The sequence below is a fragment of the Pseudopipra pipra genome, chromosome 26, assembly GCF_036250125.1.
Source record: "Pseudopipra pipra isolate bDixPip1 chromosome 26, bDixPip1.hap1, whole genome shotgun sequence".
Taxonomy (NCBI): Eukaryota; Metazoa; Chordata; class Aves; order Passeriformes; family Pipridae; genus Pseudopipra; species Pseudopipra pipra.
Window position 1 is genome coordinate 6,176,790 of NC_087574.1, and position 25,030 is coordinate 6,201,819.

At 53.2% G+C, this 25,030-nt stretch overlaps 1 protein-coding gene across 2 annotated transcripts; it reads right to left on the bottom strand.

The window, feature by feature from the left end:
• Positions 1-1,937: 1,937 nt before the first annotated feature.
• On the bottom strand, positions 1,938-23,297 carry SPOP (speckle type BTB/POZ protein). 2 transcript variants are annotated; one of them, XM_064636560.1, is made up of 10 exons: positions 23,051-23,296; positions 14,377-14,517; positions 13,291-13,412; positions 11,865-12,016; positions 10,541-10,668; positions 7,051-7,228; positions 6,171-6,226; positions 5,639-5,761; positions 3,387-3,529; positions 1,938-3,161 (listed from the first exon to the last, which is right to left on the bottom strand). In XM_064636560.1, exons 2-10 carry the CDS (start codon positions 14,452-14,454, stop codon positions 3,017-3,019), a joined length of 1,125 nt encoding a protein of 374 aa, XP_064492630.1. In that variant the 5' UTR covers positions 14,455-14,517; positions 23,051-23,296; the 3' UTR covers positions 1,938-3,016. The 2 variants fall into 2 exon arrangements, with proteins under 2 accessions (XP_064492630.1, XP_064492631.1); XM_064636561.1 differs by lacking the exons at positions 1,938-3,161; positions 3,387-3,529 and adding an exon at positions 3,682-3,833 and having other exon boundaries at positions 23,051-23,297.
• Positions 23,298-25,030: the final 1,733 nt, after the last annotated feature.

The window sequence follows — 25,030 nt, forward strand, 5'->3', positions numbered from 1 at the left end:
GGAGAATTATTTCAGCAAAAAAATAGATGGCAGGAAGTCGAGAAACCTCCTGAAGAGAAGTGGGGGAAAAAATAAAATAATGAAAAAATCTTGGGCTCCTTCAAGGAAGTGAGTGTGTGTGTGTGTGTGGGGAGGAGAGCAAATCACAAAGCAAGAGGAGAGCTGGTCTGTGTCCTGAGCACAGCTCAGAGGCAGAACAAAGGCAGCAGCGGCTCCGGCAGCTGCTCCCCACGCGCCGCTCGCTCGCCAGGAGCAGACAAGCCGCCTCCTTTCATCTGCAAAACTCCCACAGCAAGAAAATCCCCCAGAAAAGAACCCCAGCCTGGGATAACAAAGCCCAAGGGACAGGCAGGAGCAAAGCTTTTGGCCGGAAAGGAAATGTTTGGATGGCAGGAGCGAGCTGGGTCACCCTGGGAGCGGGGCAGGGGATCCACGGGGGCAGGGATCCAGGGAGAACGGGGTCAGGGATCCACGGGGTCAGGGATCCACGGGGTCAGGGATCCAGGGAGAACGGGGTCAGGGATCCATGGGGTCAGGGATCCACGGGGTCAGGGATCCACGGGGTCAGGGATCCACGGGGTCAGGGATCCAGGGAGAACGGGGTCAGGGATCCAGGGAGAATGGGGTCAGGGATCCAGGGAGAACGGGGTCAGGGATCCAGGGAGAACGGGGTCAGGGATCCAGGGAGAATGGGGTCAGGGATCCATGGGGTCAGGGATCCAGGGAGAACGGGGTCAGGGATCCAGGGAGAATGGGGTCAGGGATCCAGGGAGAACGGGGTCAGGGATCCAGGGAGAACGGGGTCAGGGATCCAGGGAGAATGTGCTCCTTGTTCCCAGAGCCCACAGCCTGGGAGCACTGGGACTGCATGGCACGGCTGTGGGGAGCAGGGTGCTCCTGAGCTGGGTGCCTCCTGAGCAGGGTGCTCCTGAGCTGGGTGCTCCTGAGCTGGGTGCTCCTGAGCTGGGTGCTCCTGAGCTGGGTGCCTCCTGAGCAGGGTGCTCCTGAGCTGGGTGCTCCTGAGCTGGGTGCTCCTGAGCTGGGTGCTCCTGAGCTGGGTGGCTCCTGAGCTGGGTGCTCCTGAGCAGGGTGCTCCTGAGCTGGGTGCTCCTGAGCTGGGTGCTCCTGAGCTGGGTGCTCCTGCTCTGACGTCTGGGAGCCAGATGGGCCTCGCTGACAGGGAGAGCCAAACACACAGGCAAGGGAAGCTGGCAAAGGAATCATCAATTCACCTGCAACGGGGATCCTGGAATGGTTTGGGTTGGAAGGGACCTCAAAGCCCACCCAGTGCCACCCCCTGCCAGGGGCAGGGACACCTCCCACCAGCCCAGGGTGCTCCAGAACCTCTCCTGAGCCACCATTTGACATCAGGAAGAGCAACCCGATTAAGCACAAATGGAATTCTCCTTCCCACGAGGGCTGGGACAGAAAGTGTGTTCCCAGCATGAAAATCAGGGCCAGCAGCTCCCTGCTCCAGTTCCCAGCCAACACACCCAGCCATTCCCTGGAATCCGTGCCCAACCTGCCCAGGTCAGCTGGAGCTGCTGGCACTGCTCCCACCTCCCCTCCCAGGAGATCTGGGGGCTGATGGCTGGCCCAGAATCCTGCCCTGCACTCCAGTGCCACCAGACAGATGGTGCTGGTGCTGCTGCCCCTCCTCACCTGCAGGCAGGAGCAGGGAAGGAAGGGCCACGCTGGGGTCGCAGTGAAAGCAGAGCTCTGCCGTGGTTTGGGATCACCTGCAATGAGAAACGACACGTTTGTGCTGCAGCATTCCCAGCAAATCTGCTCTGGGCTCCAGGAACAGCTTGTCACCGTCAGCACATGGCAGCAGGACTGCAGAGGAACCTTTGGAGAGACGGGGTGGAACTGGGAAGGCTGAAAAGGAAACAGGAGGGATGGGGGGTTGGGAAAAAAAGGCAACAGATACCACACGGTACAAAATAGTAATTATTTATATTTTCAAAAAGAAAAAAAAAAAAGTTACCAGCTATTTTGAAACATCTTTTCCTGTAAGAAGTGACTAATAGAAAGGAACAGGACTGGCTCCTATACAGTCGGCAAGTCAGGTACAAACAGTTGTTAAGAATCATTTCAGCGACTCGGGGACTTCAGACGCAGCATTCATCAACAATAAAATTCATCTGTTTTTTTGTTTTTTGTTGTTTTTTTTTTCTTAAAAAAAGGGGGAGGAGGGGGGAGAAAAAAAAAGCAGGGAAAAATGCCAAAAAACATCTCCCACGATATTTAAAACAGAAACCGTTGCTCTCCTCAGGCAAAGGGCTTCCCAGTCCTTTCAAGCACAGCCTCTCACTGCCCCTGCACTCCAACCTGACATTTATAGAAAAGGGAGGGGGGGTATCCTTTGTTTGTTTGTTTTTTGCAATAACATACAAGTGCTACTAACAGAGAAAACTGATCTTCTTGTTGCTGGATGGCAATAGGGAGTTGCACAAACGTCCAGTTTTTAGCTCAGCTGGAAGGACTCGTTTAACTTTTGACATAAATACTACTGGAGCTCCCATCAGGTAATTAATTCCTTTTCCAAAACCTCAGGGAAATCCTTTTTTTCTCGTTGTTGGTGTTTTTGTCACTCTCCAATGTTCTCCAAATGTCCTCCTGCTCCAGGCCTCCCCCGGGTTGTTCTGTGCTGCCAGACGCAGAGCCGTTGGTTTGCCCGGTGCCAACGCCGGGGTCAGCCCCGTTCAGGCCGGGCCTGATCCCGCCCCGGGGCTCAACTGCCTTCAGCCAGGTGGAAGGGAACACACAGACGACGCAGCGACAGGGATTCAGAAGGTTGAACAGCCCCAGAGCCCCCACCCTCCCCCCTCTCCCAAAGTTACTTGGTGCTGTTTGAAAAAGTCTGGATGTCACGGAGCAGCCTCTTCCCCCCAACAACAGAGTAAAAGCTCCACAGATTTCGCTGTCTACCTGGTGGTCAAGGTTTCAAGGCGGCCCCGGCTGGAGCCGCTTCCAGGAACAAAAAAACACATGGGGTGAGGTGTGGGGCAGGGCTTTAGGATTGCTTCAGTCGCTTCCGGGGCGGCCCCAGGAAGGGACACTGTGCCGAGGCCAAGGAGCGATAGGCCTCGGCCACCAGGTGGGGGTGGGACACCACCATGGACTTCCAGCCCGACGTCTCCATGACATCCGAGGCGTGGCTGGAATGGAGAAGAGAGAACAGGCCCGAGTTACCCACGGGGGGTCAAACACCAGCTCAAGATCCCCTCCACTGAACAAGGTTTGCCACCCGAGGTTTTCAGCAAAGTACCAGAGGAGACCCCTCCCTGCATGGGATAATAACCAACATTTGCCCCTGGCTTTCCCAGCCGAGGAGCTGAGGGAGGAAGGAGCTCTGAGGCCAGGCAGGGCCAGCGGTCACTCACTAGTTGATGAAGTCCACGGCCTGGGTCTTGAGCTGGTCGGCGCTGTGCAGGTCAGCCAGGATGAGGATCTCGGCCGCGTTCTCCACCGACAGGTTACTGCACAGGGCGTCCTCACACATCACCTTGAGCCGCTCCAGGGCGTACTGCAACACAGGGGCACGGTCACACAGGGTGTACTGCAACACAGGGTGTACTGCAACACAGGGTGTACTGCAACACAGGGGCACGGTCACACAGGGTGTACTGCAACACAGGGGCACGGTCACACAGGGTGTACTGCAACACAGGGGCATGGTCACACAGGGTGTACTGCAACACAGGGGCATGGTCACACAGGGGCATGGTCACACTGGGGGCATGGTCACACTGGGGGCATGGTCACACTGGGGGCATGGTCACACTGCACAGGGCGTCCTCACACATCACCTTGAGCCGCTCCAGGGCGTACTGCAACACAGGGGCATGGTCACACTGGGGGCATGGTCACACAAGGTGTACTGCAACACAGGACACTGTCACACAGGGTGTACTGCAACACAGGGGCATGGTCACACTGGGGGCACGGTCACACTGGGGGCACGGTCACACTGGGACATGGTCACACTGGGACATGGTCACACTGGGACATGGTCACACTGGGGGCACGGTCACACTGGGACACGGTCACACTGGGGGCATGGTCACACTGGGGGCATGGTCACAGCAGGGCCACCCAGCAGGGCAGGTGCAGCCACAGCCCCTGTGCAAGGGGCAGCAGGGCTGGACACGGGGGGTGAGCCCAGGAGGGCTGTGCCTGAGCACAGCACGAGCTCCCTGGGGATGTTTCCACCCCAGCAGCATCTGACAGAACTGCCTTGGTGCTCTGAGAGTTCCACCCCATCATGATGACATTCAAATGAGGAATTCTCGATCCTGGAAATGTTCTGTAGGACTCTGATCACAGCGACCTCGGCCCAGCTCAGAGCCAGGACAGTTTGCTCCCACCACCACAGCAAATCAAATTTACTTTCTAATCTGGACGGAGAAATAAACCAGTTTATTGGGCCAAGCCATTAGTTTAGAGGATTGTCTGTCAGTGGCTTAAAATGCAGCAAATTCTCCTTCTGTAAATGGAATATTCTCCTCCGTGCACATATTTTTTAGCTCTATTTTTGGCTGCAAATAGCTCAGTTTCTAATTACATTGGTGGGCAAAATTGGCCGTTCTGGTCTCTCAGGTACCAACATTTCCCCTTCCCCCCTTTCTTAATCACACCTAAACCCCCACCCTTCCACCAGCACTGCCCCAGTGCTGCCACAGCATCTCCTGGGCTGAGAAAACGAGCTTTGCTTTGGTTTGGGTCTAATTACATATTTCCCCCCAGAGACAGGAGGAGCTCAGAAGAAGCTGTTTCAGTCTCCTGGGTAAATATTGGACGTTTTATGTGCTTTCACCAAAGATTTTTTTTTCTTATTTCTGCTTTTAAAAGACACAGAATGAGTTGAAAAGGGAAAAGCCCCACGACTACGTTATAAGCCAGGAAAGTCAAAATTAAAGCCACTCTGTCCTTAATGTACTGCTGCTTCTTTCTTATTTACTCAAGAGTAAGTAAGAAAGGTGGTTGTGAGCTCTCAATCAATACCCTTTAAATATTGAATAAACTATGTGGCAATGATTACAATCAGCCCAAGGATCTTGCATTAATTCCCATCTTAGTTGCTGCAAAGGGAAGGAGGCCCAGCTGGCAAATCCACAGGGACTTCCAGCAGCTTCCAGTCACCCCAGTTCCCTGGAGACCACACCAGGGCTTCCTCCAGGGCTCCCTTCCCTCTGGGATTGCCCCTGGCAAAGGCAAATGCACAGCACCACCTCCCCAGTCCTGGCCATGCATCCCTTTGGAGCCTCTCCTGGAGCTGGCAGCAGGCAGAGCAGCCTTTGGAGATCTGGGAACAACCACAGGGAAAAATATCCCTGGGGGTCCACCTGGAAACCTTCTTCTCACCCCCAGCTCAGGTGAGAGAACAGAGCTTAAAAAAAGCTCCAAACTGAGCAGAGGACCCAGAAACTGCTGCCTGTGCTGTTGTAAGAGCTGGATTGATCCAGCTGTGGGATGTTTGACGTGGATCTGCTGTGAGAGGGACCTCAGAAACACCCAGGGTTACCTGTCAGCCACCACCAGCCCCACAGGGGCTCCTGCAGGGAGCTCCAGCACACTGTGGAAAGGAAAAAACATCATTCCCAGTCCTGTCAGCTCCCCAGAATCCCAACTCTACCTTGTCAGCAGCTGCCAGCAAGTCATCAGCCATTTTGTCAAGATTTGGTGCCTTCCCAGTATAAATAAAACACATCATTTCCTTAAAAACTTCCGGCTCCACATCATTGATTTCAACCCGATTCTGCAACAGGAAAACGAAGCTCATTAAGATCCTGCCAGGGCTTCCTTCTCCCCCAAACTCCTTCAGGATTCAGAGGCAAACTGTTCAGAATGAGCAGTGCAAAAAAAGAAACAGGAAAAGAAAAGAAAAGATGTGGATGGAGTAAGAAAAATTCTGAGTTGTATTTCACCTTCTCTACTTCTCCCTGTCCCACCCCAGACTCTTTCCCAAGAGGAACAAAGGTACAATTGCCTCCTTGATCCCTGTCTTCCTCCCTTCAGGGCAGCTGAAGCAGAGAGGTGCATCTAATGTGAGAAAGACAGTTAAAAGGTGACCAAAATCACAACCACAGGGGAAGTTCTCCGAGCAGGAGCTGACTGGAGAGCCATTCTGCAGCTGGAGAGGTTCTCCTCCCCTCAGGGTCTCTTACCTTTTTACTCTCCTCCATCTCGTGCTCAAACATGGCGCTGAACACTGGGGAACGCGCTGTGAGGGAAAACAAAGCACAGTTGGAAAGGCTCCTCTGTCCTCAGGAGGGGCTGAGGCTCAGCAACACCTCAGCACTGAGAAACTCCCCCTGGACTGGGGCTGCCAGAGCTTCCAGCTGGGGAGGGGAGAGTTACGTCCTTCCAGCAAGGCTGGAGAGTCCTGGGGTGGGAAGGTGTGTTTCTTGGCCTGGCAGGAAAGTGTTCCTTGGAAATGTGCTAAGTTCTCCTTTCAAATGCTTTAGGAATATTTTAGAGTACCCTACAGCCACAAAAAACGCTCCCACTGTCCTTGTCAAAGGAGCAGACAGGCAATTACAAACCAAGTGGGGATTTCCTCTCCACCTGGAACAGCTCACAAACCACTCTGGTACCACAGCTCTTTGATAAAGGAGCTGCAGGAGCCTCCTTTAAAGATGAAAGAACTCCAAAAACCCCACTGCCCATCAGGTTGTTGGCTCCTGTTCTGCTAAGAACTCCGGCTCCCCCAGAGTTAAAATCCATCTCGTTGCCTGTTTCCTGATTTCTGTGTTTTGTGGAACAGAACATGAGTAGTGACGGGGCAGGGAGAGGCAGGACAAGGGACAGGGGGTTCCCACTGCCAGAGGGCAGGGTGGATGGGATACTGGGAAGGAATTCTCCCCTGTGTGGGCCCTGGCACAGGGTGCCCAGAGGAGCTGTGGCTGCCCCAGCCCTGGAGTGTCCAAGGCCAGGCTGGAGCACCCTGGGCCAGGGGAAGGTGTCCCTGCCCGTGGCAGGGGGTGGCTGAGCTTTAAGTTCCCTTCCATCCCAACCCATCCCACGGTTGCAGGGCCAAACACCCACCTGCCAGGATGGCTTTGTGCCCCTTGAACTCCTGGCCTGCCACGCAGAGGCAGCAGTCCGTGAACCGCGAGTTCTCCCAGAGCCCGCCCAGCTCGTCGGCCAGGCGGCACTCGGGCACCTTCACCATGTTCATGGTGTTCTGGCCAGAGATGTTCACTGAGTCCTGCACCACACTCACCTGCAGGGGAGGCAAAGGCAAAAACACCCTCAAAGACACACGTGGAAAGAGGGCTCTCCCTCCAGGAGGGGTCTGTGGCCAGGGAGACGCAGAGCAGACCCCAGCACGGTCACTGCAGGGTTAAAATCGTGCCCATTTTTAAAGCACCTTTGCTCCTCTGTTCAGAGATCCCTGCACCAGTGTCCATCCCAAATCCTAAATGCCACCAGCAGGTTTCCTTCTCAACCCCAAGCCAACAGCTGAGCCCTAACTTTGTCAGACGGTTCCCTAACGAAGCAGAACCTTGTTTTCCTGCTTTTCCAGACACCACACCTGACCTAGTTTTCCCCTTCTAGCAACACTGTGAAACCCTCCCCAATCAATAATGCAACAGACAACGGGCCACATGAAAATGAAGTACACACAGAGTTTTTATAACCCAGCACAGGAGCCACGAGGGCAGTGGCTGACTCCTGAAATGTCCTCCAGCTTCTCCTTCTGCACCTCGGCAGTTCAGTGCTCCTGTCACGCCACAAAATACAATTAAAACCCACCTAAACAGCAAGTTTAAGGAAAAAAAAAAAGAAAATCCAGCCTTATGTCAAATAATTAGGAGGATTTGGGGAAGGCAGAGAGATTCCTAATCAGCTGCTCTGAGGCAGGACCAGCGTGGCTGCTGAACCTCCTTCACCGGGGGCCCACTGAGCACCCAACCATTGTCAGGGCTGCAGCAAATCAGGCAGAGCCCAATTAGAAAAGATCAGAGTGACTAATCCAGCCCTGCTGTAGGAAGAATAAAGCAGGGAGATTGACAGGGAAGAGACGTGAGACTATTCCCTGGATTTGCTGGCGAGTCCAAGTTAAATTCCACCTCTATTAATAACCAGTGGCCAAAGAATAATGGACAGCAGAGGAAATCATGAGGTGAGAGGGAGGAAAAGGAAAGGGGAAAACCTGTCAGAACACACTCCAGCTCCTGAGAAAGCTGCAGGGGGGTTCTGGGGGCACATTTTGTGTAAAACACACGAGACTCCCAACCAAACAAGTATCAGATGCCAGAGGACACCACGGAGCAGCCACAGCACATGTGGAGAAGCCAAAGTTCCTCACCATGAGCTGCATCATCCCCCTGTCCTGTGACATCCACAGCAGCAAAGTGGGCTCCAGGATGGGTGAAAACTCATCAGGTGCATTAAAAAGGGAATTCTAAGATGCAGATCCCTTGTTGGAAGTCCAACACGGATCACAGAGCAGCCAAAAAACCGTGTCTCAAATCCACAAATAAATCCTCTTCATACATGAAATAAAGCCAGTTATTCCATGGCTTTCTACTGGATTCCAGCCTCAGATGTTAAAAGAGAGAAGGATTTGTTTAAGCTGTTTTCAACATCTCAGCAAGGGAACCAACACTACCCAGCTCAGAAAAGAGCTGCTGCCAGAACTTCAGGAACACCTCCCTCCTGGGAGCCTGACTGCCAGGATATTTACACTGCTGCTGGAATGGAATTTGAGCAGCAAAAAGCAATGCAGTTGGGATATGAACAACCAAGCCCACCTGCAAAACAAGGGCCTGAAAAATCCCCAAACTGACAAGGAAGTGAAGTCAGGTCTGAAATGTTTGACAAGGACCATCATTCTCTGGCCCAACAGCATTTCCAGGGGGAATTCCCCACGCTCAGCACCGGCCACGAGCAGAGAGCAAAGGGCTTCTTCCTTCCAGCTTCAGTAAGGAACCTTGTGGTGTGCAGCAATCACAGATATCTGCACTTGAAAGGCACCTCCACATCCAGTGTTCCCAACTCCCTTGGGAGCTCCTCCATCCAGAGCTGGAAGCACAGATGGAGCAGCATCGTTTGGCACCTGTGGCCAGCAGGGAAGGATCAGGAGAGCACATGGTTGGAATGCTAAGAGAGTTATAAACTCAGGGAGAAAAGGGAGAAAGAGGAGAAAAAGGAGGCAGGGAGAAAAAAAAAAAAAACCAAACCAAGGTGCTGGAAGTTCTCAGCAAACTGTTTCCAGACAGCAAAACCTTGTGGTATCAGCGACCTTCAGATCCTCACAGAACAGATGCAAGGCCAGGTGCAGCCAAGAGCGAGGTTCCTCCTCCCCAACAATCCAAACCACTGAGGCTTTGAAGGGAATCATTCAGCCAAGGGTGCAGTGACTGGATCAGGACCAGTTGCCAAGACTACTGTGGATCTGGGGTTTGTGTACATGGTGTCTCACAGATTCCCTCTCAGACGTTGGTTTTTGGGCTCCACCCAACGAGTGTGAGGGGTTTGGGCTCTTTTCCCACGAAGGAAAGAGGAACTGCCAGACCCACAGAGGTGTCACACAGGGCTCTGTCCTGCTCTGCTCCCTCACTGCTCCAAGTGTTCAGGAAGGGCTCCCTCCTTCACTAATAATTCATGTTACTGCTTAAAACACACATCCCTGAGGTGTTTGCTCATTTAAACACGTGCAGCCTTGTAATGGCCCAGCAAAACTGAAAAAAAACCAAACCAAACCAAATCCTTGTTGAACAACTCAGATTGAAGCTTCCCTTTCATTCCTGAACAAAAGAAAAGATTCCCATAAGAAAAAAAAACAACAGTGCAGGAGATCCAAAGGGAGAACAACTTGTTCCACCTGTCTTCTGGCAAAAATCACAGCTCCAGGAGGGATTTTGCAGTTAAAAAGACAACGGAAGTAAAACAGAAGGAGCCCTGAAGACATTAAATCAGAGTTTAAATTTGCTCTTTAAGGTTCCTAAACTTAAATGTCTGGTTTTACAAATAACTGGCCTGAAATAAGTACCAGTGAAATAATAATGCTGTAAGCAGTTGTAGGAAAGTACAAACACAATGAAGGGAAAATTGTGATTACTGTAAAATTCCTTTCTCTTGTATTTTTCCTTTTGTTGGCTGCATGGACACATTTCAGAAAATAAAGAAAACTCTTTTTTATTCAGCAGGCAAGTGACAAACAGGCCAGTCCCCACTACAGAGCTAGTGGTGCTTATTATCCCAAGTGAGCTTCAACTCAGGGAGCACAAACAGATGGATGATAACACCAAACCAGGAGCAGAATGATAATCAAACTTAGCCTGATTCCTATCATCAGCCCAGGTGAAAACCAAACACAAAGTAGCCAGGAAAGAAATGGAAGTGAAGTGGGATGAATCACAGAGAGGACAAAGGCACCAGCCACGCACACACAAATAAAATCCAATGTCACACAAACACCCAGCACCGCTCTGACACCTCTGACTCCTTAAAAGCAAGGATGAGACAGGAGGTCAGGCCTGCCCTCAGCTAATGGAAGTGCTGGGCTCTCAGAGCACAGCTGCCTTACCTCACAGAACAGAGTGAGTTTGTCATCTGGAAGGAGGCCGTTGGCTTCATCCAGCAGGAAATCTCTCCTGATGAATTTCTTGAAGCCCCAGTCCTTGCCTTGCACGAACCGATAGGCGCGTTGGCTCTCTGCGGGACAGGAGGGCAGCCCAGGCTGGGGCAGGCACGGCTGCAGCACCCACCCCACAGCACCAGCCCCACAGCAGCCACCCCACAGGGCTCACCCCACAGCAGCCACCCCACAGCAGCCACCCCACAGCAGCCACCCCACAGCAGCCACCCCACAGCAGCCACCCCACAGGGCTCACCCCACAGGGCTCACCCCACAGCACTGACCCCACAGCACTGACCCCACAGCAGCCACCCCACAGGGCTCACCCCACAGGGCTCACCCCACAGCAGCCACCCCACAGCAGCCGCCCCACAGCAGCCGCCCCACAGCAGCCGCCCCACAGCACCCGCCCCACAGCACACTCAGGTTGTTTTACACACTCAGGGTTGTTTTACACACCCACAGCACACTCAGGTTGTTTTACACACTCAGGGTTGTTTTACACACCCAGAGCACACTCAGGTTGTTTTACACACCCAGGGTTGTTTTACACACCCAGAGCACACTCAGGTTGTTTTACACACCCAGGGTTGTTTTACACACCCACAGCACACTCAGGTTGTTTTACACACCCAGGGTTGTTTTACACACCCACAGCACACTCAGGTTGTTTTACACACTCAGGTTGTTTTACACACCCAGAGCACACTCAGGTTGTTTTACACACCCAGGGTTGTTTTACACACCCAGAGCACACTCAGGTTGTTTTACACACTCAGGTTGTTTTACACACCCAGAGCACACTCAGGTTGTTTTACACACTCAGGGTTGTTTTACACACCCAGAGCACACTCAGGTTGTTTTACACACTCAGGTTGTTTTACACACCCAGAGCACACTCAGGTTGTTTTACACACTCAGGGTTGTTTTACACACCCACAGCACACCCAGGTTGTTTTACACACCCACAGCACACTCAGGTTGTTTTACACACCCACAGCACACTCAGGTTGTTTTACACACCCAGGGTTGTTTTACACACCCACAGCACACTCAGGGTTGTTTTACACACCCACAGCACACTCAGGTTGTTTTACACACTCAGGGTTGTTTTACACACCCAGAGCACACTCAGGTTGTTTTACACACCCAGGGTTGTTTTACACACCCAGAGCACACTCAGGTTGTTTTACACACCCAGAGCACACTCAGGTTGTTTCACACACCCAGGTTGTTTTACACACCCAGAGCACACCCAGGTTGTTTTACACACCCATGGCTTTTGTCTCCTCTCCTTTGGCGTTGAGGATGGAGAACTTGAACTTGGCTCGGACCTCGCTCTTGGGGCAGCTCACCAGCAGCAGGTACAGGGACAGGTAATCCTTGCTCTCCTCATCCAGGCCCTTGGGGTTCACACGCAAACACCTGCAGGGAGAACAGCTGGAATTACTGAAAAGCAACCCAAAAAATCCCCCACAAGGAACAGAGGGAGTCTGGTTGGAATTACTGAAAAGCACCCTGGATGTCAACTTTCCTAAAAGGAAAGCGAAAGAAATATTGGACTGGAGGCCACGGGCTCGAGGAAGTGCAACAAATGCGGAGAAGTGGCAGAGAAAATCCCACAGGAAGCAACTGAAAGGGAAAGGGGGGTTCTGGAAGGCTGGTTTTCACAAAAAACACGACCCCAGGGCAAAAGGGAAACTCCTCCTGTGGGAAGAAAAGTGGTAAGCGCAGGAAGAGGCCACTCCTGAGCACTTCCAGGACCTGGAACTTGGCAGAGGATCCACCAAAGCACAAACCAGGCCAGCTGATGGAACAGCTCCCACACACAGGCACCCAGAGCCACAGATCCAGATGTTCCAGCAGAGCTGAGCAGCAAAGGTTACAAAGGTAAGGAGTTAACAGGGAGCAGGCCAAGGAAAGCACAGCTCTGCCACCCAAAGGCAGGAACACACACTGTACACACACACTGCACACACACACACAGCAAAGTCTTCGGGGGCTCCTTGGCCCCAGTCTGCACTCAGGAGGGTTAAAGACAAAATGTAAGACACTTCCTAACAGCCCCAAGGGATGAACTCAGGAACTGGGTGTCCGTGGATGTGCTGGGGCCAACAGACACAGCACTCACACCTTCTGAGCAAAGCCCACCCCGAGTTACTGCACACGACTCGAGAGCTCAGGGGAAAAAAGAAAGGTTTTAAAGGAAAGGAGAAGGCCCAAAATCATGTCATCTTGAAGAAGAGGCAACTCCTGGGCAGGAGGAGTTACAGAACATTGGTCCTTCTCTTATCTCCACCTTCTCCCCATGTTCACAAAAAGCTGCCATAAGGAGAAAGGTAATTACAGCAACAATGTTGAACTGCAGGATTTAGAGTGCAAGGAAAATTAACCTTTTTTTTTTGGAGTGCAGGGAAAAGTAACTTTTTAACAACATGGAGTGTTAGGGGCTGGAACTGGGAGGAGGAAGCAGAGCTGGAACACACTGGCTGGGCACCCTCACTGCCTCGTATGGACTTGTCAAGACAAATGAGTTTTTGAGGTAAATGTTGTTTGTGTGGAGCACCAGGGCTCTCTCTCTGTGCACAGCCCAGGAACAAGAACCCACGTGCAGCACAAGGATGGTTTGAAGTATCTCCTCTGTTCCAGAAGCCCAAAGTCCAGGCAGGAGTTGCACAGCCAGGGGCTCTGTGTCTCACCATTTCAGCTTATCGTTGGCTCCAGATGAGAAGGTCGAGCTCTTGATGACCTCCCCCATCTCCTCCCGGCAGAAGCTGAAGTTGTTGATGGTCCACATGTAGGAGAACTTCACCACCTTGATCTGAGGAGACAGGGAAGGGCAGGTTTAGGGGCACTCCCATCCACCTCCCCATCCTAAAGGCAAAAGCTGCACGGCACTGAGTGACCTGGATGAGGAACAACCCCAGGCACGGGGCACTGGTGTAACTGCTGTGTAACTGCCCTGTGTGTAACTGCTGGAACTGCCTGTGAGTGTGTAACTGCTGTGTGTGTGTAACTGCCCTGTGAGTGTGTAACTGTGTGTAACTGCCCTGTGTGTAACTGCCCTGTGAGTGTGTAACTGCCCTGTGTGTAACTGCCCTGTGTGTAACTGCCCTGTGTGTAACTGCCCCTCCAAAGCAGGACACTCAGCCTGGGTGACACCTCTGAACTCCACATCCCTTCCCACAGGCTCCAATCCTGCTAAGGTGGAACACCTGGGCACAGGTGTGCACTCACCTGGGTGTAGCACAGGCTCTCTATACAGGTGTGTAAGGTGTGTCCAGGTGTGTCCAGGTGTGCACTCACCTGTGTGTAGCCCCAGCTCTCTGTACATGTGTGTACAGGTGTGTAAGGTGTGTAAGGTGTGTCCAGGTGTGTCCAGGTGTGCACTCACCTGGGTGTAGCACCAGCTCTCTGTACATGTGTGTACAGGTGTGTAAGGTGTGTAAGGTGTGTCCAGGTGTGTCCAGGTGTGTCCAGGTGTGTCCAGGTGTGTCCAGGTGTGCACTCACCTGTGTGTAGCACCAGCTCTCTGTACAGGTGTGTAAGGTGTGTCCAGGTGTGTAAGGTGTGTAAGGTGTGTAAGGTGTGTCCAGGTGTGCACTCACCTGTGTGTAGCACCAGCTCCCTGTACAGGTGTGTAAGGTGTGTAAGGTGTGTCCAGGTGTGTCCAGGTGTGTCCAGGTGTGTCCAGGTGTGTCCAGGTGTGCACTCACCTGTGTGTAGCACCAGCTCTCTGTACAGGTGTGTCCAGGTGTGTAAGGTGTGTCCAGGTGTGCACTCACCTGTGTGTAGCACCAGCTCTCTGCCACGGGCCCACTGGACATCTCTGCCGGAGGAGGGGGACTCGGCACCCTTGACATCGCCAGTTTGAAGCCTGAACAGTATCCACAACTCAGCAAAGAAATTGAGACCTGATCCTCACCCTGGGGGTTCACAAAAAGGGAAAAAACCATGAAAACCAAGAACAAATGGATTTGAAAAATGCGGGTTTTAAAGAGGTGGATTTTAAAAATGTTAATTTTAAAGCCAACATTTTTAAATGTCCCACAGCCAACCCCACAACCCTGGATGGATCCCCACAGCCAACCCCACAATCCCAGATCCCCACAGCCAACCCCACAATCCCAGATCCCCACAGCCAACCCCACGATCCCAGATCCCCACAGCCAACCCCACGATCCCAGATCCCCACAGCCAACCCCACAATCCCAGATCCCCACAGCCAACCCCACAATCCCAGATCCCCACAGCCAACCCCACAATCCCAGATCCCCACAGCCAACCCCACAATCCCAGATCCCCACAGCCAACCCCACAATCCCAGATCCCCACAGCCAACCCCACGATCCCAGATCCCCACAGCCAACCCCACAATCCCAGATCCCCACAGCCAACCCCACAATCCCAGATCCCCACAGCCAACCCCACAATCCCAGATCCCCACAGCCACCCCCCAGGGCTCTGCCATGGATCACAAACGGGGAGGGAGATGGGCACTGATGGGATGCCCAGACTGAAGTCTGAACAGCTGATTCCTGCAGTTGATGGCATTTTAAGCTGCACCTCAATCACCTTACACAGCAAAGAAGTTTGAGGTTTCTAAAGGCAAAATAAAAACCTGAGAGACACGGGATCATTGAATATCCCCTTTTATACCCCAGCTCCTGCCCTCCCAGACGGCCTGGACAGGCAGGTGGGAACAGAAACCCTGGAGGTGCTGCTGGAACTGTGCAATGTCAGCACATCACCCCATTCTGGCTCCAAAGGTTCCCCATTTTAAAGACTTTTCTGTGATTTGGAAAACACTTCCAGCCTGGATTGCCAGAGCTTTCCACAGGTGCTTTCTGAGGCAGTTAAACACAGTTCAAAGGGGATGCTCAGCTCCCCGAGAGGCAACCAAACACCTGTCAGGGGGTGACATACAGGGAACAAACAGGAATATCCATCACTGCCTCCTGCCAGAATTCCCTGAGAGGAAAAACGAGCTGCTGGCCTTGTTTGGGAACAGGGGAAACACGGCAAAAACATCCCAACTATCTCCTGAGAAGCTGCCTGTGCTGCTCCTCCTTCAATGCTGAATCACTCCTGGCCCAGCAGTCGGGGTGTCTGAGAGGGAACCAGCCCAGCTGCAGGGTTTGTTTGCTCATGGACACTCCATGTTCCCCCAGTTCTCACCTCCTCCCAGACAGCTGGTCAATAATCCGGAGATCCCAACTATTTCTGGCCAGAAATATCAACAAAACACCAAATATTCTCCTGTGCCCCCCTGCCAGCCCACAACAGCCCCGATATAAACAACAAACACTTCTCCTGGGCACAGCTGGGGTTACAGCTAAACCAGTCACCTCCAGAGGAGGAATTTCATCCAAGGAGCAGAGCAGCCCTTAGGGAAGCACAGGAAATGTTCCCTTGTCACCTTGTCCTCCCAATTATCTCCTGACTTTACAGCTCCAAACTTCACCCGCTGTTGGAATCCACAGTAAAACCACCCTGGGAGAGCAGAGACTTGACCTCAGAGAGGTGGGAACATCAGCTCCACAAACAATCCTGAACCTCAGAATTACCTCACAACCACCTAAGAATTACTTTTGCTAAACAGCCTCATTTTCTACTTCTCCAGGCAAACCAACCCCCCTGCAAGAAACCAGCAGTGCCCCGCAGAAATTTCCAGGGGTATCCACTTTTCAGGGAGTTTTATTCAGCAAACACAACTTGGGGAAGTCTGTAAAGGAAGCAGATTTTTAATTAAGTGTTTCAAAAACGGAGTGGATGCTCCTCAGACCAGCAAGGCATCAAAGAGGACCCAAGAAGAGCAGGGAGAGAGGAGCAGGACAGAGATAATTGGAGCAATAAAACAAGGAAGCACAGGAAAAGAGCTTTATCTTCCTGAATTCTTCAAAGCCTTGGAAAGGGCAGTGGAAGGTGGGAACTCATGAAGAACAAGGGGGGAAAGGGCAAGTGAACTGAGAGAGGGCAAAGTGGTGCTGTTAAAGCAGGGGGTGCATCAGTAAGTTTTCAGATGGAATGTGCACACTGAACACAACCACTGTCCTGCCTGAATTCCAGGGACATGCAGCATTCCCAGGCCCTGCACCTGCTCGGGGGGAAAGGCAGGTCCCAGTCACTCCTGGGGGCTCAGAGTTGCCCAAAGCTGCCTAATTATCACCAGGGAGGAGCAGAAGGGGCTGCAGGGAGGGAGCAAACAACCTGCTCCCATCAAACCAGGCTCCAGGCTGGACACCAACACTGGGGAGAGGGGGGAGTGACCCAAGGAAGAGCCAGATCTGGAAGGGAATCCTGGATTACAGAAGGGAAAGGCTGGAAACAAAGAAATGGGAACAAGAAGTCAGTCACCTCCTGGAAAAAACCCAATAAAGGAGTGGCATGAATGGGACTGAACAGATTTGATGGGCCTGAATTAGAGAATTTACACCGAAACGGTGGCTGGGAATGAAGGGGGCACAACTCCCAAAGCCAGGAGTGGGCACAACTCCCAAAGCCAGGAGTGGGCACAACTCCCAAAGCCAGGAGTGGGCACAACTCCCAAAGGCAGGAGTGGGCACAACTCCCAAAGCCAGGAGTGGGCACAACTCCCAAAGCCAGGAGTGGGCCCACCCCACCTCCCTTGCTCTGAAATGCCCCAAAAGCTCCTCCTTAACCCGTGGGACAGCACAGAAGGTGCTGAGCTGCCAATGCCCTCCCGAGCTCCATTCCCAGCCCCCAGGCCCAGGAGAAGGGAGTGGAACCCCCCAGCCCAGCCCAGGGATAGCAGGAGTGACCTGGCAGCCAAGGAAATGCTGGGGCACAATAACTGGATCCTTCAGAGCAAACCCAACTTGGGGGCAGTTTGGAGCTGCTTTGAGCCCCCACTCCTGGTTTCACCATATGTTTCCCTCTTCCTTAACTCTTCCTGCTTCCATCTAATCCTCTTGAGATGCTTAAGGCTTAAACCTTCCAAACTGTTCCTCTAATCTTCCCCATAATTTTTTAATGCAGATCATCAGCATGTTAAAAAGAAATGAATCTCTTACTCCTTCTTTTTTCTCCTTCCCCAGTTCTCCACCCCTTTTCCCTCCTGGCAATGCACTGCTGTTCATTTTTCTCCTCTCCCAAGGTAAAATGTTATTTAAACTCTCCAGTTTAGGCCTCAGAGAAACCCTCAGCCTGGCAGGAGATCTCGTTTGGGGAAAGAAAGGTTTGTTATTGCCCAGGAAACTCTTTTTATTTGAGATTCTCCCTCCCAGGCAGAATCATAACAAGGATTTTATGGCCTGGCTTTGTTGGAGGGTAAATGTCACCTGTCACCTGCCATTTGAGCCAGTTTTTAAACCCCAAACCACTTGTACTTTCACAGTCAGGTTTAAACGGGATTTCTCGTGGATTTGAGGGTGGTAGATCCCCCAAAATGACCTTCAGCCTGGATTTGGTGCTGGCAGAGCCCCAAACCCGAGGCCCCTTGTGCTCTGGGGTGTCAGACCCCAAAAACTGAGGTTCCTCATGGCCTTGGTCCTGGCAGACCCCCCAAAATGACCTTCATCGTGGATTTGAGGGTGGCAGATCCCCCAAAAATGAGGCTTCTCATGGAACTGAGAGTGGTAGGTCCCCCAAAAATGAGGCTCCTCATGGAACTGAGAGTGGTAGGTCCCCCAAAAATGAGGCTCCTCATGGAACTGAGAGTGGTAGGTCCCCCAGAATGACATTTTATCCCAGTTTGGGGTGTTGGAGGAGCCCCAAAACTGAGGTTCCTCATGGTCAGGAGTCCTGGTACCCCCAAAGCCGTGACAACCCCTCTTTGCCAGCAAACTCCATGCTGGGGAAATTCCCTGCCAGCAGCATTTCCCTGCCCCTGGAGCTTGTTCAGCTCCTGTCAGAGGAACCCCTCAACCCCTCCAGTCCCAGCAGGTTCCCAGGGAGGGGAACAACGGGGACAAAATGCCCCAGTGGTTCCTGTGTGATCAGTGCCAGCCCTGGGACCCCCTGAGCCTTGATTTGCACGACTCTCCAGCCACAGCAACCCTGGGAGCCCTCCTGGAACATCTCCCTGCTCATCCTTCTCCAGTCCCTCAAAGCCAGCTCCAGCTGAAACGCAGTTGTTTTCATTATTATTATTGTGATTATGGAAATTCAGCTCGGAAATGATCAATTTAGAGATTAAAAAGTGTGGCCAAAACTCGACATCAAACTACTGCTGGATTCTTTCCCTCCTTGCAGCTGCAGCAGCTCCAAAATGGTTGGAAAAACTGTTATAATTTAAATTTACAGACCATGTGATTGTCAAATCACAAGTTAATATTGACCACAGGTTAATATTCTTACATCAACACAGAATAAAGATCACATCTGACAAAAATCACCCTGAAAATACTAATGATTATTACTGTAGTAATTCACCTACACCCACATTTGAATATCCCAACTGTTCAAAACTAAGACTGTTGGATTAATAAGACAAAGAGTAAAAAAACACTAAACCACCAATTTTAAATCATACAAGTTATAAATCTTTACTACTGAGCAATACTGGGACTTTTATCCCACTGGCAGCTCACTGGGATCTCACTTTCCAGAAAAAAGAGCCCTGGAGGGTGATTTCCAAACCCTCTGGCCCCAAACCCCCCCAGTGACAGAGTGGGAACAGTCACAAGCTGACAAGAAACCCTGAGTAATTTGTCTCTCTCTTGAATGCAGGAAAAACACCATCCCCTGAATTTCATTTACTGCCCCAAAGTGCTTCTAAGAAATGCAGCAAATGTGGTTTCCAAGCCCAGCCTGGTGAGGCTGAACAATTCCAGGAGAAAAAGTGGGGGGGGAATGGAGGCCCCAATAGAGTCTCCCCCCTTGTAAAGCACTGTTACAGTTGTACACACAATTATGACCTGATTTATGATTTATTGAGCAGATTTCTGGAGCAGTGTGGGGAGGGACAGTAATTAAAGCTACACTTAAAAACCCACACATATTCTTAAACGATCTCTTCATCTGATCAGGTCCCACAAGCAAATGTTCACCTGCTCAGCTCTAAATCCAGTGCTTTTCTAGACCATTTTTAAAGTCCACAGGCATAAAAACGAACCTATTCAGTAAATCTGCAACACAGGAAAGCTGAGCTGAGATCTCAACACAAAAATTTCAGCACTACCCTAACTCAGTGCAGGTAGAAGTCACCAGGATCCCACTGGCTCCCACATCCGAGGCCAGAGCAGCCCCTTCCAGGCAGGGACTGGGGCTGGGATGTTCAACCCCTCCCTGACCCCGACTTTGTAACCCCACAGATGTAGGGACAGCTCCCAGGACACCACCTTCTGCCTGCAGCCAGCATTCCCAAACAGGAATTCCCAAGGATTTCCCAGGCATTTGCTACAGTTCAGGGTCTTTTCAGCCCTAAAAATGGGGAGGGAAAGAACCCCAAACCCAACCCAACCCCCCAAATTCCATTTCACCTGTGTTATGGATTTTCTTGACTCCTCAGCTGTGAGACTTCCAGAGTCACTCACTGAATATCCCAATCCACCAGGATCAGCCAGTGCAGCCCCTGGTCCTGCACAGACACCCCAAAATCCCCCCAGGATCAGCCAGTGCAGCTCCTGGTCCTGCTCAGGGCACCCCAAAATCCCCCCAGGATCAGCCAGTGCAGCTCCTGGTCCTGCTCAGGGCACCCCAAAATCCCCCCAGGATCAGCCAGTGCAGCCCCTGGCCCTGCTCAGGGCACCCCAAAATCCCCCCAGGATCAGCCAGTGCAGCCCCTGGCCCTGCTCAGGGCACCCCAAAATCCCCCCAGGATCAGCCAGTGCAGCTCCTGGCCCTGCACAGACACCCCAAAATCCCCCCAGGATCAGCCAGTGCAGCTCCTGGTCCTGCTCAGGGCACCCCAAAATCCCCCCAGGATCAGCCAGTGCAGCTCCTGGCCCTGCACAGACACCCCAAAATCCCCCCAGGATCAGCCAGTGCAGCTCCTGGCCCTGCACAGACACCCCAAATTTCCCCCCTGTCCCTCAGAGCGTTGTCCAAACCCTCCTGCAGCTCTGGCAGCCTTGGGGCTGTGCCCACTGCCCTGGGGAGCCTGGGCAGTGCCAACCACCCTCTGGGGGAAGAACCTTTCCCAAAATCCATCCTGACCCTCCCCTGTCCCAGCTCCAGCCGTTCCCTGGGCCCTGTCCCTGCTCACAGGGCTTCCTGAGCAACTCCTTCCTCCCAAACAGCCACCACAGGGACACTTCACAACAGGAAACCAAGAAAAGACCCTCTAACACGTTCCCAGATCCAGTGTCTGAGCACCAAGAGCCCCTCTGCCTCCCCAAGGCCCAGCTCCACTCCCAGCCCAGGCTCCTGCTCCATCAGGTGTTCCCAGCCTTGGACACACGTTTCAGTCCAGGTCTCTCCAGCCCAAGGCACGGGGCAGTTCCCAGCAGCAGCTCATTGACACAGGCTCCAGAAGCAGCACTCCACAAAAGGGCTTTGGGCTGGGTTATCTCTGGGTTTGCTTTGGGTTGGTTGTATTTCCTCCAAACCCCAGCAGCTGGAGGCTGGGGGAGAACCAGCCAGCTCTTACATAATATCCATGCAGAGAGCTGAGCTGGGAGGGGAGGGATGGGACAGAATCCCAGGGGTGTTTCCAGGTGGGGGGCTCCAGACTCCACCAGGGACACAGCAGGAGCTGCTGGCTGGGCAGGAAATGGGGATTCCCAGCTCTGGGCCCGATCCTGCAGGAATAACGAGCTGCTGGCTGGGCAGGAAATCGGGATTCCCAGCTCTGGGCCCAATCCTGCAGGAATAACGAGCTGCTGGCTGGGCAGGAAATCGGGATTCCCAGCTCTGGGCCCAATCCTGCAGGAATAACGAGCTGCTGGCTGGGCAGGAAATCGGGATTCCCAGCTCTGGGCCCGATCCTGCAGAAACAACGCCTGGGGAGGGGATGGAGCCATGACTCCAAGTTTCCAGGTCCCCAGGGGGAAATGCTGAGGGTGCCAAGAGCAGAGCTGGTAAGTCCCTCTCCTTGGAGGCTGGATTGGGATCCCAGAGGAACCATCCTGGGAAACAAACCCTGGGTCTGTGCAGAGGCTGCACTGGAGATTAACCCCGAACCTCCCCCCACCCAGAGAGGAATTCATTGTTTTTAAGATTTATCAGCCCTAATCTAATCTAATCTACTGGCAGAACTGGTGCCTCCTCCGTGTCGAAATACCAGCAAATTAATATCATTTACACAAGAAACAGAGTGGTTTTTAAAGCACTTCCCCGAGCTCTGAGCACTCAGTGTTGCTCTCACCCCATGTCACACCGACCCCTCTTCCACTTCAACCCCCTCCCTGCCCTGGATTTACACCCAAATCCTGGTGGGTTTGGGGAGAGAGCAGTTTTATAACCTCGGTAACTCCATCCAGTAAATCAGGCTGTCAGATCTGAGAGCAGTTTGCATCTGCCAGGCACAGTTTTGTATTACTGTCCTCTGCTGATGCAGTGACAGGATGACACCCTCAGTGTACTTCTGGGCTGCCTTGATCTCCATCCCACCCAAAAAGTACCAAAAAGAAAGGGGGGAGAAAAAAAATAAATCTATTTTTCCCCCACAGGTCACAACAAAACAAGTGACATAACGAAACCAAATAATTCTGGGCAGCTGCTGAAAAAATGTCACTGAAAAAGAAGTCAAGTTGTATGTTTTACTTAGCTAATTTTCGGGGATCTTTTTAATAAGCAAAGAGTTCTATTTTATAAAGCATAAATAAGTTTAACTCTACAGACTTTTACTGGGTTTCACAAACGAGCCACCCCAGACACAACCACTCAGAACTCCAAAGGCAAAGGAAAAAAAAAAAAGAGGAAATCCCAGAAAAGTGTTTCTTTGCCTCGTTGTCAGGACGAACACAAACACAAACACATTTAGCAGCGCCGAGTTCCGGAAAATTGACAACAAGTACCACCACATTCGGTTATTTTTCTCCCCCCAAAAACTCCTGTCAGAGGAAGCCAAAGCCATTTCCCAGCCTGGAAAACACCCCTGGAGCGCTGGTTCACCTTTCCAACACCGTCAATCCACACAATGCCCGCGGGAAGCGGGGGCTCTGTGCCCCCCGACCCCCCCGGTGCCACATTCCGCCAAGAAAGCGAATTCTGTGCCTTTCCACACCGCAGGATGATGCACCATTTCCTTCCAAACAGCACCACAGGCCCGAGACCCGGCTGGGAAGCACCGGCCCCCCCCAGCTCCCCCAGGATTTGGGAATGTGCCCCCTCAGCCCCAGCGAGGCCGCAGCCTGTCACCCCTCACCCGGCGATGCCGCCCCGATCCTGCCCCACTCGCGTCCCCTCATCACCCATCCCAACCACCCCCTGCCCCTCTCCCCAGCGCGGGGGGCTCCAGGAATCCCCGCTCCGTGTTTTCCCCCAACTTTTCCCCGCCGCCCCCCCTTCCCTCAGGCCCTGTGCCCCCCCCAACTCCTTCCCCTCCGCTCTCACCGCCGGGCCCTGGGAGAGGCCCCGCCGCCGCTGCGGCGCTGCTGGGAGGCCGGAGGGGCTCCGGGAGCGCTGTGGGGGCAGGAGCGGAGCGAGGGGACGGCCCGCGGACCCCGCAGCCCCCTCAGGAGACCACCACCGGCAGGGGATCACTATTTGGCAGCATGTCCTCCCCGGCCGGTCCCCGCCGAGCGCGACCCGTGGATCACTATTGCGCAGGTGCCCGCAGCAGCTCAGCGCGCATGCGCGGGGAGGGCCGAGGCGGCGGGGGGGGCGGCCCGGCGCTCCTCTCACGGCCGCGCACGCGCAGAGCGCGACTGACGCCGAAGGCCACGCCCACTGCCTTTTATAGACGAGCGGCCCCGTCGCGCGAGACATTTCCTTCCCCCCCGCGCATGCGCCGCCCTCCTGCGGCGCCGCTGATGGCTCACTTTGTGGCAGGCCCGGCCCCTCCTCTGCTTCCTTTGATGGATCACTTTGTGGCAGGTGCCTCGCGGCCCCCCCCCCCTGCGCCAGTGCGAAGGGAATGGCGTGAGCCGTGTGCCCTCATGGATCTGTGAGGGGATGTCTGAGGGAATGGCGTGAGCCGTGTGCCCTGCCCTCATGGATCTGTGAGGGGATGTCTGAGGGAATGGCGTGAGCCGTGTGCCCTGCCCTCATGGATCTGTGAGGGGATGTCTGAGGGAATGGCGTGAGCCGTGTGCCCTGCCCTCATGGATCTGTGAGGGGATGTCTGAGGGAATGGCGTGAGCCGTGTGCCCTGCCCTCACGGCTCTGTGAGGGAACACCGACTGAGGGAATGGCGTGAGCCGTGTGCCCTGCCCTCATGGATCTGTGAGGGAACACCGACTGAGGGAATGGCGTGAGCCGTGTGCCCTGCCCTCATGGATCTGTGAGGGAACACCGACTGAGGGAATGGCGTGAGCCGTGTGCCCTGCCCTCATGGATCTGTGAGGGGATGTCTGAGGGAATGGCGTGAGCCGTGTGCCCTGCCCTCACGGCTCTGTGAGGGAACACTGACTGAAGGAATGGCCTGTGCCATCGTCCCTTCTCTCCTGGCTCCATGAGGGGTTTCCTGACTGAAGGAATGGCCTGTGCCATCGTCCCTTCCCTCCCGGCTCCATGAGGGGTTTCCTGACTGAAGGAATGGCCTGTGCCATCGTCCCTTTCCTCACAGCTCTGTGAGGGGTTTCCTGACTGAAGGAATGGCCTGTGCCATCGTCCCTTCCCTCATGGCTCCATGAGGGGGTATCTCAAGGAATGGCCTGTGCCATCGTCCCTTCCCTCCCGGCTCCATGAGGGGGTGCCTGCCTGAGGGAACACCATCTCCCCTTCCCTCCCATTCAGTGAAGGACTCCCTGCCCCAGGGAATGTTGCACTCTTAAGCACGGTATTTATATTAACTTTTTGAGAAAGGGACTGTGCAGCAAACCCCCTCTCTGTCTGCCATGCCGGGGTGGGAACCGAAAGCCTGGGAGAGACCTCAGAGGCCTCTGAGCACCTACGGGAGGGTTGGCAAGGAAATGGGGCCAAGCTCGTGGCAGGAGGGCGAGAAACAAAAGTAAAAACAAGAAAGATTTAAATTCCAGATGAGAAATTTGTACACCACCACCACAGATGAGAGAGGTTGCCCAGAGAGGCTTTGCAGTCTCTACTGGAGGTTTTCAAGGTTAAATAAAGCCCTGAGACACCTTCTCCCCTTTCACAGGTGACCCTGCATCAAGTCCCTCCCAACCCTAATTATCCCGTGATCCCGAGATGTCATCCATGTACAGGTCTTCTCTAATTTGTAAAGGTTTTTAACCAGTGAAGCAAAATTTTCATCATTAGTAGTCCTTAATTATTTACACGTTTGTAGAGAAGCTTATCCTTTCTCTCCTGCCAGTTCCAGCCTCGGGGTGAATTAATACAATTACAGGCAAATAACTGAATTAACCAGGCTCCACAGTACATCCCACACTTATTTAAATGAACAGTGCAGAC